The 19053-nt window shown below is 43.4% G+C and overlaps 1 protein-coding gene across 14 annotated transcripts in view; it reads left to right on the forward strand.

Moving 5' to 3' along the window:
* caska (calcium/calmodulin-dependent serine protein kinase a) overlaps window positions 1-19053 on the forward strand; it is a 186488-nt gene that overhangs the window by 77257 nt on the left and 90178 nt on the right. For all 14 annotated transcript variants that reach the window (XM_079663596.1, XM_079663602.1, XM_079663594.1 and 11 more), the window contains exons 2-4: window positions 1603-1715; window positions 15299-15404; window positions 18341-18418. In XM_079663596.1, coding sequence (XP_079519722.1) covers window positions 1603-1715; window positions 15299-15404; window positions 18341-18418 — 297 coding nt within the window. The remainder of the gene's footprint in view (window positions 1-1602; window positions 1716-15298; window positions 15405-18340; window positions 18419-19053) is intronic.

Here is a 19053-nt window from a genome sequence, read left to right on the forward strand (position 1 = left end):
AAAGTACCATAAACAAAGTTGTTATTTCCTGCAATATTCCGAAATCCAATTATAATAAACTTTTTGTGGAAGCAGCCTAAAGTCATCACTGCACCACTCTATCAGAACGTATAGGAAATAGATGTATAGGATTGTGTGCCTGCTGCTGCCATCATACAGTTTTTATGTAAAGAAAAAATCTATTTCTGTTTGTATCTGCAGCAGCTACTCTCTTTCCTCCCTACTGCTAAACTCAATCTCCACACACACACAGATAAACACACACACACACACACACACACACACACACACACACACACACACACACACACACACACACACACACACACACACACACACACACACACACACACACACACACACACACACACACACACAGCCAGATGTCTCTGTTTTGTGCTGTTGCGTTTGCTCGATGTTTGCAAAGTTGTAAAGCACTTCTTGATCCTAAAAATGTAACAATAACAAATGAACATAAAGCTGTCTTTATCAATAACAACAGATTATAGGTCAGACACTCTGTATCTGTAGGAGAAATGCTAAATCTGACAATATCTGTGTTTACAGTCAATGCTAAGGCTGTTAAATTAATCAAAGTGTTATTGAAATATGGACTAGTGCATTATTCAAAATAGCAGTAAGAGAATCTTTTTTAAAGGATAAATATGTGAGAATATTGTGGGGCTGCAGTCCTGAGCTACAACATTCATTAAAAGGGATTTGTACGATACAGATCCTGTTCAAAAAATCAAACTATGATGATTTTAATATATATTTTTCAATGGTAATGTTTTAAAATTGATCACTCCCTCCTTGCAAATGAATATTTTTCCATTTCAGGCAGCCCCTTTTGATGTACTTTTAGAAGAAACAGCAGCCCATATTGACTACTTTGATAATCATGTTGTGAAATAGCTGGAGCGACTGGAAATAAAGGAAAAAGTGACAACAATGACTCTCTTTGTCTGAGAGCTGTGTTGCTCCATAGGGAAATATGAAAGATAGCAACGGCTTGCAAACAATACATTTGTCAATTTCAGAAAATCAAACTGTGAGCTCCACAGTGTTGTGAGTGCAGGAGCAGCTTTATGTAGGAGTTCCTGCTGTAACGCTCTGACCTGTGAGCTTGTTCATTTTAAACCTCAAGCTTTGGAGGGCGCTCAATGTGTGCGCCTGCAACCCTGGCAATGAGAAGCCAGGTGCATGCTGGTCTTACAATACAATACAGCTTTATTTATGAAGTACTTTAAAACCTCCAGACCAAAGTGCTATACAGTCAAATAAACAAGAATTTTAAGATAAAGTCAGACTTTTGCGATTTTCAGAAAAAAGCCAACATTTTGAGAAAAACTCAGTGCTTTGTGAATGACAGGAGGATGTATGATTACCCAGAAGAACCGGTATTCCTCCATCTTGTGACTGTGTAACTCCCTCTCTTGGATATCAGCATGTGAAGGACACTGTTCAGGAACTAGTTGATGCTCTGTATGTGATGACTACTTCCATTCTTGAAGGATCAGAAATACATGGATCCTGAGATTGAAGCTCAAGCCGGGGACCAGGGAGATTTTTCTAACAGTTTTTCTGTATGTGTTTTTAAAGGGGTCCCTTCAGCGTGGTGCGGAGATGCATCAACAGAGAGACGGGGCAGCAGTTCGCGGTCAAGATCGTGGACGTGGCCCAGTTCACCTCCAGCCCCGGACTCAGCACCGAGGGTAAGAGAGCTGGTGTTATTCATAAAGATAACTGAAGATATCATAAATCTTAACCTACAAGTCTCAAGCAAGTCCCAAGTTACTGTGGTGAGAGTCAAGCAAGTCCCATGTTACTGTGGAGAGAGTCAAGCAAGTCCCAAGTTACTGTGGTGAGAGTTAAGCAAGTCCCAAGTTACTGCGGTGAGAGTCAAGCAAGTCACAAGTTACTGTGGAGAGAGTCAAGCAAGTCACAAGTTACTGTGGTGAGAGTCAAGCAAGTCCCAAGTTACTGTGGTGAGAGTCAAGCAAGTCCCAAGTTACTGTGGAGAGTCAAGCAAGTCCCAAGTTACTGTGGTGAGAGTCAAGCAAGTCACAAGTTACTGTGGTGAGAGTCAAGCAAGTCACAAGTTACTGTGGTGAGAGTCAAGCAAGTCACAAGTTACTGTGGTGAGAGTCAAGCAAGTCCCAAGTTACTGTGGTGAGAGTCAAGCAAGTCACAAGTTACTGTGGTGAGAGTCAAGCAAGTCACAAGTTACTGTGGTGAGAGTCAAGCAAGTCCCAAGTTACTGTGGTGAGAGTCAAGCAAGTCCCAAGTTACTGTGGTGAGAGTCAAGCAAGTCACAAGTTACTGTGGTGAGAGTCAAGCAAGTCACAAGTTACTGTGGTGAGAGTCAAGCAAGTCCCAAGTTACTGTGGTGAGAGTCAAGCAAGTCACAAGTTACTGTGGTGAGAGTCAAGCAAGTCACAAGTTACTGTGGTGAGAGTCAAGCAAGTCACAAGTTACTGTGGTGAGAGTCAAGCAAGTCCCAAGTTACTGTGGTGAGAGTTAAGCAAGTCCCAAGTTACCGTGGTGAGAGTCAAGCAAGTCCCAAGTTACTGTGGTGAGAGTCAAGCAAGTCCCAAGTTACCGTGGTGAGAGTCAAGCAAGTCCCATGTTACTGTGGAGAGAGTCAAGCAAGTCACAAGTTACTGTGGAGAGAGTCAAGCAAGTCACAAGTTACTGTGGTGAGAGTCAAGCAAGTCACAAGTTACTGTGGAGAGAGTCAAGCAAGTCACAAGTTACTGTGGTGAGAGTCAAGCAAGTCACAAGTTACTGTGGTGAGAGTCAAGCAAGTCCCAAGTTACTGTGGTGAGAGTCAAGCAAGTCACAAGTTACTGTGGTGAGAGTCAAGCAAGTCACAAGTTACTGTGGTGAGAGTCAAGCAAGTCACAAGTTACTGTGGTGAGAGTCAAGCAAGTCCCAAGTTACTGTGGTGAGAGTCAAGCAAGTCCCAAGTTACTGAGGTGAGAGTCAAGCAAGTCCCAAGTTACTGCGGTGAGAGTCAAGCAAGTCCCAAGTTACTGTGGTGAGAGTCAAGCAAGTCCCAAGTTACTGTGGAGAGTCAAGCAAGTCCCAAGTTACTGCGGTGAGAGTCAAGCAAGTCCCAAGTTACTGTGGTGAGAGTTAAGCAAGTCCCAAGTTACTGTGGAGAGAGTCAAGCAAGTCACAAGTTACTGTGGTGAGAGTCAAGCAAGTCCCAAGTTACTGTGGTGAGAGTCAAGCAAGTCCCAAGTTACTGTGGTGAGAGTCAAGCAAGTTCCAAGTTACTGTGGTGAGAGTCAAGCAAGTCACAAGTTACTGTGGTGAGAGTCAAGCAAGTCCCAAGTTACTGTGGTGAGAGTCAAGCAAGTCCCAAGTTACTGTGGTGAGAGTCAAGCAAGTCCCAAGTTACTGTGGTGAGAGTCAAGCAAGTCCCAAGTTACTGAGGTGAGAGTCAAGCAAGTCCCAAGTTACTGTGGTGAGAGTCAAGCAAGTCCCAAGTTACTGTGGTGAGAGTATAGCAAGTCCCAAGTTACTGTGGTGAGAGTCAAGCAAGTCCCAAGTTACTGAGGTGAGAGTCAAGCAAGTCCCAAGTTACTGTGGTGAGAGTCAAGCAAGTCCCAAGTTACTGTGGTGAGAGTCAAGCAAGTCACAAGTTACTGTGGTGAGAGTCAAGCAAGTCCCAAGTTACTGTGGTGAGAGTCAAGCAAGTCCCAAGTTACTGTGGTGAGAGTATAGCAAGTCCCAAGTTACTGTGGTGAGAGTATAGCAAGTCCCAAGTTACTGTGGTGAGAGTCAAGCAAGTCCCAAGTTACTGAGGTGAGAGTCAAGCAAGTCCCAAGTTACTGTGGTGAGAGTCAAGCAAGTCCCAAGTTACTGTGGAGAGTCAAGCAAGTCCCAAGTTACTGTGGTGAGAGTCAAGCAAGTCCCAAGTTACTGCGGTGAGAGTCAAGCAAGTCACAAGTTACTGTGGTGAGAGTCAAGCAAGTCACAAGTTACTGTGGTGAGAGTCAAGCAAGTCCCAAGTTACTGTGGAGAGAGTCAAGCAAGTCCCAAGTTACTGTGGTGAGAGTCAAGCAAGTCCCAAGTTACTGCGGTGAGAGTCAAGCAAGTCCCAAGTTACTGTGGTGAGAGTCAAGCAAGTCCCAAGTTACTGCGGTGAGAGTCAAGCAAGTCCCAAGTTACTTTGGTGAGAGTCAAGCAAGTCCCAAGTTACTGTGGTGAGAGTCAAGCAAGTCCCAAGTTACTGTGGTGAGAGTCAAGCAAGTCCCAAGTTACTGTGGTGAGAGTCAAGCAAGTCCCAAGTTACTGCGGTGAGAGTCAAGCAAGTCCCAAGTTACTTTGGTGAGAGTCAAGCAAGTCCCAAGTTACTGTGGTGAGAGTCAAGCAAGTCCCAAGTTACTGTGGAGAGAGTCAAGCAAGTCCCAAGTTACTGTGGTGAGAGTCAAGCAAGTCCCAAGTTACTGTGGAGAGAGTCAAGCAAGTCCCAAGTTACTGTGGTGAGAGTCAAGCAAGTCCCAAGTTACTTTGGTGAGAGTCAAGCAAGTCCCAAGTTACTGTGGTGAGAGTCAAGCAAGTCCCAAGTTACTGTGGTGAGAGTCAAGCAAGTCCCAAGTTACTGTGGTGAGTCAAGCAAGTCCCAAGTTACTGTGGTGAGAGTCAAGCAAGTCCCAAGTTACTTTGGTGAGAGTCAAGCAAGTCCCAAGTTACTGTGGTGAGAGTCAAGCAAGTCCCAAGTTACTGTGGTGAGAGTCAAGCAAGTCCCAAGTTACTGCGGTGAGAGTCAAGCAAGTCCCAAGTTACTGCGGTGAGAGTCAAGCAAGTCCCAAGTTACTGTGGTGAGAGTCAAGCAAGTCCCAAGTTACTGTGGTGAGAGTCAAGCAAGTCCCAAGTTACTGTGGTGAGAGTCAAGCAAGTCCCAAGTTACTGTGGAGAGAGTCAAGCAAGTCCCAAGTTACTGCGGTGAGAGTCAAGCAAGTCCCAAGTTACTGTGGTGAGAGTCAAGCAAGTCCCAAGTTACTGTGGTGAGAGTCAAGCAAGTCCCAAGTTACTGTGGAGAGAGTCAAGCAAGTCCCAAGTTACTGTGGTGAGAGTCAAGCAAGTCCCAAGTTACTGTGGTGAGAGTCAAGCAAGTCCCAAGTTACTGCGGTGAGAGTCAAGCAAGTCCCAAGTTACTGTGGTGAGAGTCAAGCAAGTCACAAGTTACTGTGGTGAGAGTCAAGCAAGTCCCAAGTTACTGCGGTGAGAGTCAAGCAAGTCCCAAGTTACTGTGGTGAGAGTCAAGCAAGTCCCAAGTTACTGTGGTGAGAGTCAAGCAAGTCCCAAGTTACTGCGGTGAGAGTCAAGCAAGTCCCAAGTTACTGTGGTGAGAGTCAAGCAAGTCACAAGTTACTGTGGTGAGAGTCAAGCAAGTTCCAAGTTACTGTGGTGAGAGTCAAGCAAGTCACAAGTTACTGTGGTGAGAGTCAAGCAAGTCCCAAGTTACTGCGGTGAGAGTCAAGCAAGTCCCAAGTTACTGTGGTGAGAGTCAAGCAAGTCCCAAGTTACTGCGGTGAGAGTCAAGCAAGTCCCAAGTTACTGCGGTGAGAGTCAAGCAAGTCCCAAGTTACTGTGGTGAGAGTCAAGCAAGTCCCAAGTTACTGCGGTGAGAGTCAAGCAAGTCCCAAGTTACTTTGGTGAGAGTCAAGCAAGTCCCAAGTTACTGTGGTGAGAGTCAAGCAAGTCCCAAGTTACTGTGGTGAGAGTCAAGCAAGTCCCAAGTTACTGTGGTGAGAGTCAAGCAAGTCCCAAGTTACTGTGGTGAGAGTCAAGCAAGTCCCAAGTTACTGTGGTGAGAGTCAAGCAAGTCACAAGTTACTGTGGTGAGAGTCAAGCAAGTCCCAAGTTACTGTGGTGAGAGTCAAGCAAGTCCCAAGTTACTGTGGTGAGAGTCAAGCAAGTCCCAAGTTACTGTGGTGAGAGTCAAGCAAGTCCCAAGTTACTGTGGTGAGAGTCAAGCAAGTCCCAAGTTACTGTGGTGAGAGTCAACCAAGTCCCAAGTTACTGCGGTGAGAGTCAAGCAAGTCCCAAGTTACTGTGGTGAGAGTCAAGCAAGTCACAAGTTACTGTGGTGAGAGTCAACCAAGTCCCAAGTTACTGCGGTGAGAGTCAAGCAAGTCCCAAGTTACTGTGGTGAGAGTCAAGCAAGTCCCAAGTTACTGTGGTGAGAGTCAAGCAAGTCCCAAGTTACTGTGGTGAGAGTCAAGCAAGTCCCAAGTTACTGTGGTGAGAGTCAAGCAAGTCCCAAGTTACTGTGGAGAGAGTCAAGCAAGTCCCAAGTTACTGTGGTGAGAGTCAAGCAAGTCCCAAGTTACTGTGGTGAGAGTCAAGCAAGTCCCAAGTTACTGTGGTGAGAGTCAAGCAAGTCCCAAGTTACTGTGGTGAGAGTCAAGCAAGTCCCAAGTTACTGTGGTGAGAGTCAAGCAAGTCCCAAGTTACTGTGGAGAGAGTCAAGCAAGTCAGAAGTTACCGCGGTGAGAGTCAAGCAAGTCACAAATTACCGCGGTGAGAGTCAAGTAAGTCCCAAGTTACTGTGGTGAGAGTCAAGCAAGTCACAAGTTACTGTTGTGAGAGTCAAGTAAGTCCCAAGTTACTGCGGTGAGAGTCAAGCAAGTCCCAAGTTACTGCGGTGAGAGTCAAGCAAGTCCCAAGTTACTGCGGTGAGAGTCAAGCAAGTCCCAAGTTACTGTGGTGAGAGTCAAGCAAGTCCCAAGTTACTGTGGAGAGAGTCAAGCAAGTCCCAAGTTACATATCATATACCAACTATGTGCTATATATATATACGTATATATGCCCTAATAACTGTGCAATATATACCTGGCTGCTATATCTTCAGAAATGTTACAGGATAGGTATCTTTTTATGCATGCTTCTCAGTCAACATTAAGCTGTGTTTTGTCCCCTCTATGGGACGAATAAAGGTATTCTGATTCTGATAGCTTTTCCCCACTCTACCCACACTAAGAGTTAATGCAGGGAGAGGTCGGATGTGTGTCCTTGTTTGTGTTTGTTTGTATTCTCTCTGTTGCGCGCGCACACACACACACACACACACACACACACACACACACACACACACACACACACACACACACACACACACACACACACACACACACACACACACACACACACACACACACACACACACACACACACACACACTTTGGAGTTTCAGTTCAATGGAAGTCTTCTTCTGTTGTCATTGGGCTGTTTACTTTGAAGCAGTTCCTTCTGAAGACTTGCAAAGGTCACCTTCACAGTACTTGTCCAGGAAATAAATATTTCATTTATTGACTGAGCATAACTTTTATTTATTTAAAGAGGCCCTGTTCTGCTTTTTGGGGTTTTCCCTTTCCTGTAGTGTGTTCTATAGGTTTTTAGTGCATGTAAATGGTCTGCAAGGGCTAAAATCCCTGTGTTTAAAGTAGTGACACTACACACTGATATACACCTGAACATCAGCAGGAGAGGACTCTTTAAAGTAGAGACACTACATACTGATATACACCTGAACATAAGCAGGAGAGGACTCTTTAAAGTAGAGACACTACATAATGATATACACCTGAACATCAGCAGGAGAGGACTCTTTAAAGTAGAGACACTACATACTGATATACACCTGAACATCAGCAGGAGAGGACTCTTTAAAGTAGAGACACTACATAATGATATACACCTGAACATCAGCAGGAGAGGACTCTTTAAAGTAGAGACACTACATACTGATATACACCTGAACATCAGCAGGAGAGGACTCTTTAAAGTAGAGACACAACATACTGATATACACCTGAACATCAGCAGGAGAGGACTCTTTAAAGTAGAGACACTACATACTGATATACACCTGAACATCAGCAGAGGAGGACTCTTTAAAGTAGAGACACTACATACTGATATACACCTGAACATCAGCAGGAGAGGACTCTTTAAAGTAGAGACACTAAATGCTCATATGATGGGCAGAATGTGTCCTCTTTAATTCCCAGACATGATATCAGTTTTCTCACCTTATCCTACAAAGCAAGCTAAATGTTTTACTGCTCCATTAAATATCAGAGAAAATCCACTCAAGGTTAATCGCACGTAAAGGCAAAGGGCTGCTCATATAGAGTTATGAACATGTATCTAATTTTCTATATTAACATTAGGTGACATTTGCAAGCTAGGTACCATGCACACATGCTGTGAGTTCAAGATAATTAATGTTTCCTAGAGGAGCTTTACCTGCGACATTACTGCTCTCTAATTCTCTGCGGCTGATGGAGAGTTCATAATCCAGCCTGGCAGGAAGTCTCCTCGCTTTCCTTAAGCCTCCTCCAGGCAGACATAAAGAGCTCAGCCGTTCACACTGAGATCCCCCACAACACACACCTCATAACACACACCTTGTTACACTCATGATACTCGAGAGAGAGAGTTTAAAAAGTGCCATTTTACGTGGCTTTACCTAGAGTTGGGACCCATCTAAAAACCCCAACAGTGAGAGTGCACGTACCGGCCAAAGCATTTGACTTCATTACATAATTTAAAATGTTACAGCTTAATTTGAAGGGTTAGATACGGAGCTTAATGAGAACAACCGAGAACAACAATGAGAGAGCAGAGTGGATTATTTTAGTGACCTCCTACAGAGACTTTTTGTACTCGCCTGGGTTCCTTTATCTGGATATAATCTCAATATATCGGTGCAGTGATGACGATTTTCTTGAGGCCGAACCTGAAGGCAGCATTACCCAAAGCTAAAGGTGGCTAATGTTGACCGCTAAGCTTACAAACAAAAACATGTTAAAAAAACCATTGACAAAACAACATCGTATACTGTTCAATTTCTAATAAAGCTAATGAGATTTACTACTTTCAATTCAATGTTTCCACTTACGAAACTGTATCTCCGCTTCCGTAAAAACACGAGATGAAAAGCCGGTTTGACGGTTCACTGCAAACTCCTAAAGGACATGTTTTTTTTATTTTAACACGTATAACCTGGCACTAGGACCATTTCCCTTCATCTACTGTTGGTTCACACACATCCAGTCTGTGTGTGCTCATAAGGTCACATGGTCAGCCCTCCCCATCAATATCCATTCAACCCCCTCCCTGCTGGGATCCATCAAACCTCACACTCCCTCCTGACACCAGCTCCTGTTGTAAATTTGTTTTTATTTCCCCTCTTCCTTGTTGCCTATCAAAGGCAGCAGAGCGGTTACAGTTGAGCGGGTGATACACACACACACACACACACACACACACACGCACGCACACACACACACACACACACACACACACACACACACACACACACACACACACACACACACACACACACACACACACACACACACACACACACACACACACACACACACACACACACACACACCAGCATGTTGCTCTGGGCCTGTCTGGAGGTCTGTCTCACTGATAGGTCAGCCCTCTGCAGGGATGAGAGAGAAAATAATTCATCATGTGCCATCGCCTCCTCGCTCCCCTCCGCCTCTTTTTGATTAAATTCTCTCGATTCTTTTATTCCCTGCGTTGTGTTTCTACATCTTTCTCCTCCACCTTCATCCTTCTCCCTGCAGAGTCATTAAAGCTGCATCTGTGTGTGTGTTTGTTTAGCTGTTTCTATTAGATTGTTGTGACATCTTGTGCTAACAGACTGCTAATGGAATGTCAGGTCTGGCACATGAAGCAGCTTAAAACTAATTTCACGCAAAATAATGTCAGAAAATGCTGATTTTGTATCCTTGCGAATATGGAGATTTCCTACTTTTCTGTTCTCTGTTATTTTTTGCGTGAATATGTTTGGGTTTTGTACTGAAGTAACACTAGATTTAAAGGCGTCATTATGGACTTTGAGATGGACACAATTCAACTTTTTCTGACGTTAAATTATCAATCCATCTAGAATTAAATCAGCAGGTTTAATCAAAAATGAATATTGTTGTTCACACAAGCACACACACACACACGGTGGTGGTAACGTGAAGTCATGTGACCGTGCTGTAGTTCCTTTATAGCCCAACATTAGCCACTTTTAGCTTAGCGGTGGTGACGTGAAGTCATGTGACCGTGCTGTAGTTCCTTTATAGCCCAACATTAGCCACTTTTAGCTTAGCGGTGGTGACGTGAAGTCATGTGACCGTGCTGTAGTTTGTTTATGTTCCTTAACTTCTGTATTTACACTTCAACTATTATACAACTAGTCTTGAGACTTGGATATTATCCTGCAGAACAAAACCAACAAAAAGTACCATAAACAAAGTTGTTATTTCCTGCAATATTCCGAAATCCAATTATAATAAACTTTTTGTGGAAGCAGCCTAAAGTCATCACTGCACCACTCTATCAGAACGTATAGGAAATAGATGTATAGGATTGTGTGCATGCTGCTGCCATCATACAGTTTTTATATAAAGAAATAATCTATTTCTGTTTGTATCTGCAGCAGCTACTCTCTTTCCTCCCTACTGCTAAACTCAATCTCCACACACACACACACACACACTCATTCTCCGTTGCTTCCCTGCAGAAGTAGTTTACAGCTGCTTTTGTTTCAGCAGCATAAAAAGACATGGAATTGTTCTCATTGTTCTCATTTGATAAAGTATCTTCGTTAATCTCCCGCAGTATTTACCATGACGGATATAAGAAGCAGCAGTGAGCTCAGCAGATGACATTACATTCGTAGCCTGCCGTGCCTCAATGCCCTTAAGGTAGCCACTTATCCGGCTTTTGCAACATTAGCATCACGTTAGCGCTAGCCCTCGCCTGGTACCTGTCCTCGGAGGATTAGCTTAATGTTAGCGCTGCGGCACGAGTGGCTGGGAGCCTCATTAAATGTCACTGCATGCATAGAAGAACAATACAGTGTGTGTGTGTGTGTGTGTGTGTGTGTGTGTGTTTGTGCGCGCGCGCGATCACATCTACTTAGTCCAATCCATTTCCTATACAGTGTTCGTGTCTATAAATCTCTCAATGCAGCGGCAGAGGAATACCTCATTGTGAATGTGGAATGTTAAGCTTTATATGTTCTGTATATTGATTTTCTTTATGAATAAGTGAACCTATAAGCTGTTCTGTTTAAGCAATAGCTCACAATAGGCCATGGTTGTCCTGTTAATGGCCTTAGTTTGGCTTCCTGTAGCGTTGGTAGGCACTATATCAATGTTAATAGCTAGCTGACAGCTAAAGTATCCATAACTGTCACTGGAAGTTGTTCAATTTAAAAAAAAGTCGTGAGAATATTCCCAATTATCATACATTTGTAAATTTGTTTTCGTATTTGTTTCAGCTGGCATCATAGAGACAGTATCAATAATACTATTCATCTTAATATTTGTTCTGTGCACTTAAATCCTGTCCACACTCTGGTTCCATCCAATGGTGTGTAGTTATATGTTCTCCATTTTATTATGTAAAAGCAACATTTGATGTGCATTTCCAGATGTTTGTGCTAAGCAGGAGAGCTTTGCTTTCTCCTCCTCCTCCTCCTCCTCCTCCTCCCCAGTGATTCTTCTTTGTTATTTTCAGCTTCAGTGCCCTCCTCTTCTTTAGGAACCGATTAAAGGGAAGGATGCAGTGAGAGGATCTCAAATAGTGAGAGAATTAGAGGAAGATTCATTAAAGAGGACATAGTTTGCTCCTTTTCAGGATCATTTAAAGAGTCCTCTCCTGCTGATGTTCAGGTGTATATCAGTATGTAGTGTCTGTACTTTAAAGAGTCCTCTCCTGCTGATGTTCAGGTGTATATCAGTATGTAGTGTATCTACTTTAAAGAGTCCTCTCCTGCTGATGTTCAGGTGTATATCAGTATGTAGTGTCTCTACTTTAAAGAGTCCTCTCCTGCTGATGTTCAGGTGTATTTCAGTATGTAGTGTATCTACTTTAAAGAGTCCTCTCCTGCTGATGTTCAGGTGTATATCAGTATGTAGTGTCTCTACTTTAAAGAGTCCTCTCCAGCTGATGTTCAGGTGTATATCAGTATGTAGTGTCTGTACTTTAAAGAGTCCTCTCCTGCTGATGTTCAGGTGTATATCAGTATGTAGTGTATCTACTTTAAAGAGTCCTCTCCTGCTGATGTTCAGGTGTATATCAGTATGTAGTGTCTCTACTTTAAAGAGTCCTCTCCTGCTGATGTTCAGGTGTATTTCAGTATGTAGTGTCTCTACTTTAAAGAGTCCTCTCCTGCTGATGTTCAGGTGTATTTCAGTATGTAGTTTCTCTACTTTAAAGAGTCCTCTCCTGCTGATGTTCAGGTGTATATCAGTATGTAGTGTTTCTACTTTAAAGAGTCCTCTCCTGCTGATGTTCAGGTGTATTTCAGTATGTAGTGTCTCTACTTTAAAGAGTCCTCTCCTGCTGATGTTCAGGTGTATATCAGTATGTAGTGTCTCTACTTTAAAGAGTCATCTCCTGCTGATGTTCAGGTGTATATCAGTATGTAGTGTCTCTACTTTAAAGAGTCCTCTCCTGCTGATCTTCAGGTGTATATCAGTATTTAGTGTATCTACTTTAAAGAGTGCTCTCCTGCTGATGTTCAGGTGTATATCAGTATGTAGTGTCTCTACTTTAAAGAGTCCTCTCCTGCTGATCTTCAGGTGTATATCAGTATGTAGTGTATCTACTTTAAAGAGTCCTCTCCTGCTGATCTTCAGGTGTATATCAGTATGTAGTGTCTCTACTTTAAAGAGTCCTCTCCTGCTGATCTTCAGGTGTATATCAGTATGTAGTGTCTCTACTTTAAAGAGTCCTCTCCTGCTGATGTTCAGGTGTATATCAGTATGTAGTGTCTCTACTTTAAAGAGTCATCTCCTGCTGATGTTCAGGTATATATCAGTATGTAGTGTCTCTACTTTAAAGAGTCCTCTCCTGCTGATCTTCAGGTGTATATCAGTATTTAGTGTATCTACTTTAAAGAGTGCTCTCCTGCTGATGTTCAGGTGTATATGAGTATGTAGTGTCTCTACTTTAAAGAGTCCTCTCCTGCTGATCTTCAGGTGTATATCAGTATGTAGTGTATCTACTTTAAAGAGTCCTCTCCTGCTGATCTTCAGGTGTATATCAGTATGTAGTGTATCTACTTTAAAGAGTCCTCTCCTGCTGATCTTCAGGTGTATATCAGTATGTAGTGTATCTACTTTAAAGAGTCATCTCCTGCTGATGTTCAGGTGTATATCAGTATGTAGTGTCTCTACTTTAAAGAGTCCTCTCCTGCTGATGTTCAGGTGTATTTCAGTATGTAGTGTCTCTACTTTAAAGAGTCCTCTCCTGCTGATGTTCAGGTGTATATCAGTATGTAGTGTCTCTACTTTAAAGAGTCATCTCCTGCTGATGTTCAGGTGTATATCAGTATGTAGTGTCTCTACTTTAAAGAGTCCTCTCCTGCTGATGTTCAGGTGTATATCAGTATGTAGTGTCTCTACTTTAAAGAGTCCTCTCCTGCTGATGTTCAGGTGTATATCAGTATGTAGTGTATCTACTTTAAAGAGTCCTCTCCTGCTGATGTTCAGGTGTATATCAGTATGTAGTGTATCTACTTTAAAGAGTCCTCTCCTGCTAATGTTCAGGTGTATATCAGTATGTAGTGTCTCTACTTTAAAGAGTCCTCTCCTGCTTATGTTCAGGTGTATATCAGTATGTAGTGTCTCTACTTTAAAGAGTCCTCTCCTGCTGATGTTCAGGTGTATATCAGTATGTAGTGTCTCTACTTTAAAGAGTCCTCTCCTGCTGATGTTCAGGTGTATATCAGTATGTAGTGTCTCTACTTTAAAGAGTCCTCTCCTGCTGATGTTCAGGTGTATATCAGTATGTAGTGTCTCTACTTTAAAGAGTCCTCTCCTGCTGATGTTCAGGTGTATATCAGTATGTAGTGTCTCTACTTTAAAGAGTCCTCTCCTGCTGATGTTCAGGTGTATATCAGTATGTAGTGTCTCTACTTTAAAGAGTCCTCTCCTGCTGATGTTCAGGTGTATATCAGTATACCCTTGAAATAGTCTATTATTCTCAATGGGACTCTCAAGGTTAAATTATGGTAAACAAGAAAACGGATGAATACAAACAAATATCAAGAGATTTATTTAGCAAAATTGCATGCAAGACATTCCTGCAGTGTTTCAGGAGAGCAGCTCTGAATGCATTCTTAATGTTCTCCTCTGCTAATAATGAAAGCTACATGAAGCCCTGAGGTAGACCAGGTAGGGTGAGCTTCTGCAAAGTAGGGATGGGTGTTGCCATTTTTTACGACACAAGAGCAGGAAAACGGTGAAAGCCGACTGTTGGTTTTCTAAACAGACAATAGGTTGCAGCTTCTTTATTTGTAGACGATTGTCTGTGTGTTCTTTGTTGCTGCCTGCACAGTGGGGGGTCAACAGGAGGGGGCCTCTTATTATAAGCCCTCCTGGTGAAGCTCATAGCTGCAGGTGGAAATGATACTTTTGCATTTTCCAAAAAGGCTGGTTCCTTTAGTCTGAATGTGTGTTTGGTGGCGTGATCATTATTATTTAGAGTCATTGCGTGCCTATTGATTTGAACACGATCCGTGTATCCATCATTTCCTGGTCTTCTCTAAAGAAGAGGGACCAATGAAAACGTTGTCATGTTGCCGTTGGTCACCATGGAAACATTCATTAGCTAACAATGACATTATTGTTCTATTAATATAAAGGGAGGTCAGGTACTCTTTAAAACAGCTGCTAGTTATGGGTACTTTTTACTGAAGTACATTTCAAAGCCTCTTTACTTTGACTTGAGTAAAGAAGTTTAGTCAGTACTTCTACTTTCACCAGAGTATTTTTAAACATGAGTATCTCTACTTCTACTTGAGTACAGGATGTGTGTACTTCTACTTGAGTAAAGGATGGGTGTACTTCTACTTGAGTAAAGGATGGGTGTACTTCTACTTGAGTAAAGGATGGGTGTACTTCTACTCGAGTAAAGGATGTGTGTACTTCTACTTGAGTAAAGGATGTGTGTACTTCTACTTGAGTAAAGGATGTGTGTACTTCTACTCGAGTAAAGGATGTGTGTACTTCTACTTGAGTAAAGGATGTGTGTACTTCTACTCGAGTAAAGGATGTGTGTACTTCTACTTTAGTAAAGGAAGTGTGTACTTCTACTTGAGTAAAGGATGTGTGTACTTCTACTTGAGTAAAGGATGTGTGTACTTCTACTCGAGTAAAGGAGGTGTGTACTTCTACTTGAGTAAAGGATGTGTGTAGTCTTTATGTATCCTCATGTCTCTCTCTCTCTGTTTCAGATCTGAAGAGGGAGGCCAGTATCTGCCACATGCTGAAGCATCCTCACATCGTGGAGCTGCTGGAGACCTACAGCTCCGATGGGATGCTCTACATGGTGTTCGAATAGTAAGTCTCCATCGGGCAAATCACATACAAGTCACATTAAAACCTCTCACACGATGTCAAAGTTTACGTTACGTTTATCGTGCCGGTCAACATGTCCCGAACAAATGGGAGGACTCCTAAAATGTTCTGTGTTAGCTTGTAACTATAGAGCAAGTCTGTTCCCTGGAAACATCTGTTAAAAGTCCGGCAAGCTGAAATATATCCAGTCTTTTAACAGATGTTTCCAGTTCAAGTCCGGCTGTACTAAACACCGGTTAGCACCTGTGAAGAGGAGTGATGATGAGGAGGAGTGATGATGAAGAGGAGGTAGACAGTGAGGTGAAGCATAATAAATGAGAAAGCTTGATGGGTGAGGGTGAGGATGAGGAAGGGGTTAGACAAGGAGTGAGTGCAGCTCATGAAGGAGGAAGATGAGATTAAGATTCCTCACTTCTACCTCCAGTATTTCTCCTCCTCTTCTTCGTATATCTTCATCTCTGCTCGTCATGCAGAACTAATTCCTCCGTCGGTGAATTCTCTTATCGCCGAAACGGTTTCATCTGGCGGCTCACAGAGAGGAAGGAAAACTCTCCGGGAAATACAAGAGAGCTCCGTTTAAAAGGGATTGTCGTCACGGTCCTGGAGCTGTGTGTTTTCTACATGCACCAACACACACACACACACACACACACACACACACACACACACACACACACACACACACACACACACACACACAAGGTAGTGTAGGTGGAATTTAGAGCTTTGAGAGCAAAATAGATAACTGAGGAAACAAAAAGTGGATTAATGTGGACAATTATCTTGTGTGTGTGTGTGTGTGTGTGTGTGTGTGTGTGTGTGTGTGTGTGTGTGTGTGTGTGTGTGTGTGTGTGTGTGTGTGTGTGTGTGTGTGTGTGTGTGTGTGTGTGTGTGTGTGTGTGTGTGTGTGTGTGTGTGTGTGTGTGTGTGTGTGTGTGTGTGTGTGTGTGTACTTTTTGCACACACTTAATTGTATTCTATTTGATGTTATGGTACGTATTGTATTGCATATTTTCACTTTAACAACTGTTGATTTAACTGTTTTTATTTGTATTTTATTTTTGATTATGAAATTGAGCAATTGTCTTGAAACCCAAATTCCCTTCATTCTGATTCTCCTAATTCTTTACAACATGCTTTAAATAAATCATATGAAGCCTTATGTAGTTTGACAACTCTGTGTTACTCTAATTATCCAGCTACTAAAATGCATTATAGGTGTTTTTATATTGCCTTAGATACAGACTAAAGACTAACTATGTGTATCTTAAATCAGGGCAACAAGAAGAGTGCCCTCTAGTGGAGAGACTACAGGACGTCTTTAAAAACACCTGCAGTTAATTACGAGCCTCTCCATCCGTGTGTATTTTACTAAAGAAATACTTAGAACCAACTTTTCCTAGAGATTATATTCATAGAAAGTCAACGCTGACTTCTCAAGTTTGTTTACAGGTGGGTGCAACATTAATTAACTCCTTTAACTTGTTTGAGTTGATCACATGTAAGAAGTTTTAATGAATTAAAACCCTAAGTTTCCTTGATCTACGATTTCAACCATATTCAATATAAATACTGCTATATTTTAATGTTGTGATTTATTATTTACTATGCAGTTCATGAATGTAGGTTTCTATCTGTGTACCTGGTGATAAGACTGTTTGATTGATATTCTCTGAATCAACCCACAGACTAAACTTAATGACAGTTTCTCACATCTCCCCGTCACCACCCATAAATTAAGTAAAAAAGACTGAAAGGTAAATAAACTATTTGTAATTAAAAGCCTGATTGACTGGGTTTGAAGCAGCAGCTCTAATAAGATAATAAAGACGGATAAAGAGACGTTTATCAGACAAAACATGTCCATGAATAATCCTCTCAAGGGACCAATATCTCAGACTAAACGTAACTACAGTTTCTCACCTCTCACCTCCTGTCCTCCTGACCTTTCCTCCTGACCTTTCCTCTTGACCTCCTGACCTGTCCTCCTGACGTTTCCTCCTGACCTTTCCTCCTGTCCTCCTGACCTGTCCTCCCGACCTGTCCTCCTGACCTTTCCTCCTGACCTTTCCTCCTGGCCTGACCTCCTGACCTGACCTCCTGACCTGTCCTCTTGACTTGTCCTCCTGACCTGTCCTCCCGACCTGTCCTCCTGACCTGTCCTCCTGTCCTCCCGACCTGTCCTCCCGACCTGTCCTCCTGACCTGTCCTCCTGATCTGTCCTCCTGATCTGTCCTCCCGACCTGTCCTCCTGACCTTTCCTCCTGACCTCCTGACCTGTCCTCCTGACCTGTCCTCCTGTCCTCCTGACCTGTCCTCCCGACCTGTCCTCCTGACCTGTCCTCCCGACCTGACCTCCTGACCTGTCCTCCTGTCCTCCTGACCTGTCCTCCCGACCTGTCCTCCTGACCTGTCCTCCTGACCTGTCCTCCTGACCTGTCCTCCCGACCTTTCCTCCTGACCTGTCCTCCCCGCCTGTCCTCCCGACCTGTCCTCCTGACCTGTCCTCCTGACCTTTCCTCCTGTCCTCCCGACCTGTCCTCCTGACCTGTCCTCCTGACCTCCTGACCTGTCCTCCCGACCTGTCCTCCTGACCTGTCCTCCTGACCTCCTGACCTGTCCTCCTGACCTGTCCTCCTGACCTGTCCTCCTGACCTTTCCTCCTGTCCTCCCGACCTGTCCTCCCGACCTGTCCTCCTGACCTGTCCTCCTGACCTGTCCTCCTGACCTGTCCTCCCGACCTCCCGACCTGTCCTCCCGACCTGTCCTCCTGACCTTTCCTCTTGTCCTCCCGACCTGTCCTCCCGACCTGTCCTCCTGACCTGTCCTCCTGACCTGTCCTCCTGACCTGTCCTCCCGACCTGTCCTCCCGACCTGTCCTCCTGACCTGTCCTCACTCTGATCCTCTCTCTCTTCAGTATGGACGGAGCAGATCTGTGTTTTGAGATCGTGAAGAGAGCAGACGCTGGCTTCGTCTACAGTGAAGCCGTGGCCAGGTGAGCTCTCACACCTCACATTTACTGTCCTTGTCATTTCGGTGTTTGCAACTATTCTTATATTAGCCGTAATAACCGGACGGTCGTCGGCAGTATTCAGGAGTTTCTGCTCAAAAGCCAGAGGTGCAGCAACAATATTTTTAAAGCTCCTCTCAAAAATCCATTTCAGTTTAAGTGTACTTTACTACGAATATATATGTACTGCCTCGCCCTTTTCCCACGGCTAAATGTCAAATCCACCAGACTCTATTCACAAACATAGTCACTGTGCAGAACACAGGAGGTGCTGGAGCAACTGCTTCAATAGGTCGGCTTGTTGGTGTTATTCTGAGGTTTAAAATCCAATTTAGCATTCACTGAACACGCGCAGTAACACAAACAAACCACTAGAGGCAGCGCTAAACCAACTCCTCTGTCCTATAAGTTAAAATGACTGTTTTTATTAATGGAGTTCGGTGTCTTTCAAGAGAGTTTAAAAACAGCTGTCAAAAACATATAGTGTATCATGTTCTCACTGCAAGAGGTGACAATATACTGACTATAGCGTGCACTCACATTGATATAATGTTGGTGGCTAATAGATGCTTTGCTGAGACTCCTGTCTGTTTCTTCCAAAGGCTTTTTAAGATCCTCCT

This window comes from Notothenia rossii (genome assembly GCF_949606895.1).
Source record: "Notothenia rossii genome assembly, chromosome: 2".
NCBI classification, from domain to species: Eukaryota; Metazoa; Chordata; class Actinopteri; order Perciformes; family Nototheniidae; genus Notothenia; species Notothenia rossii.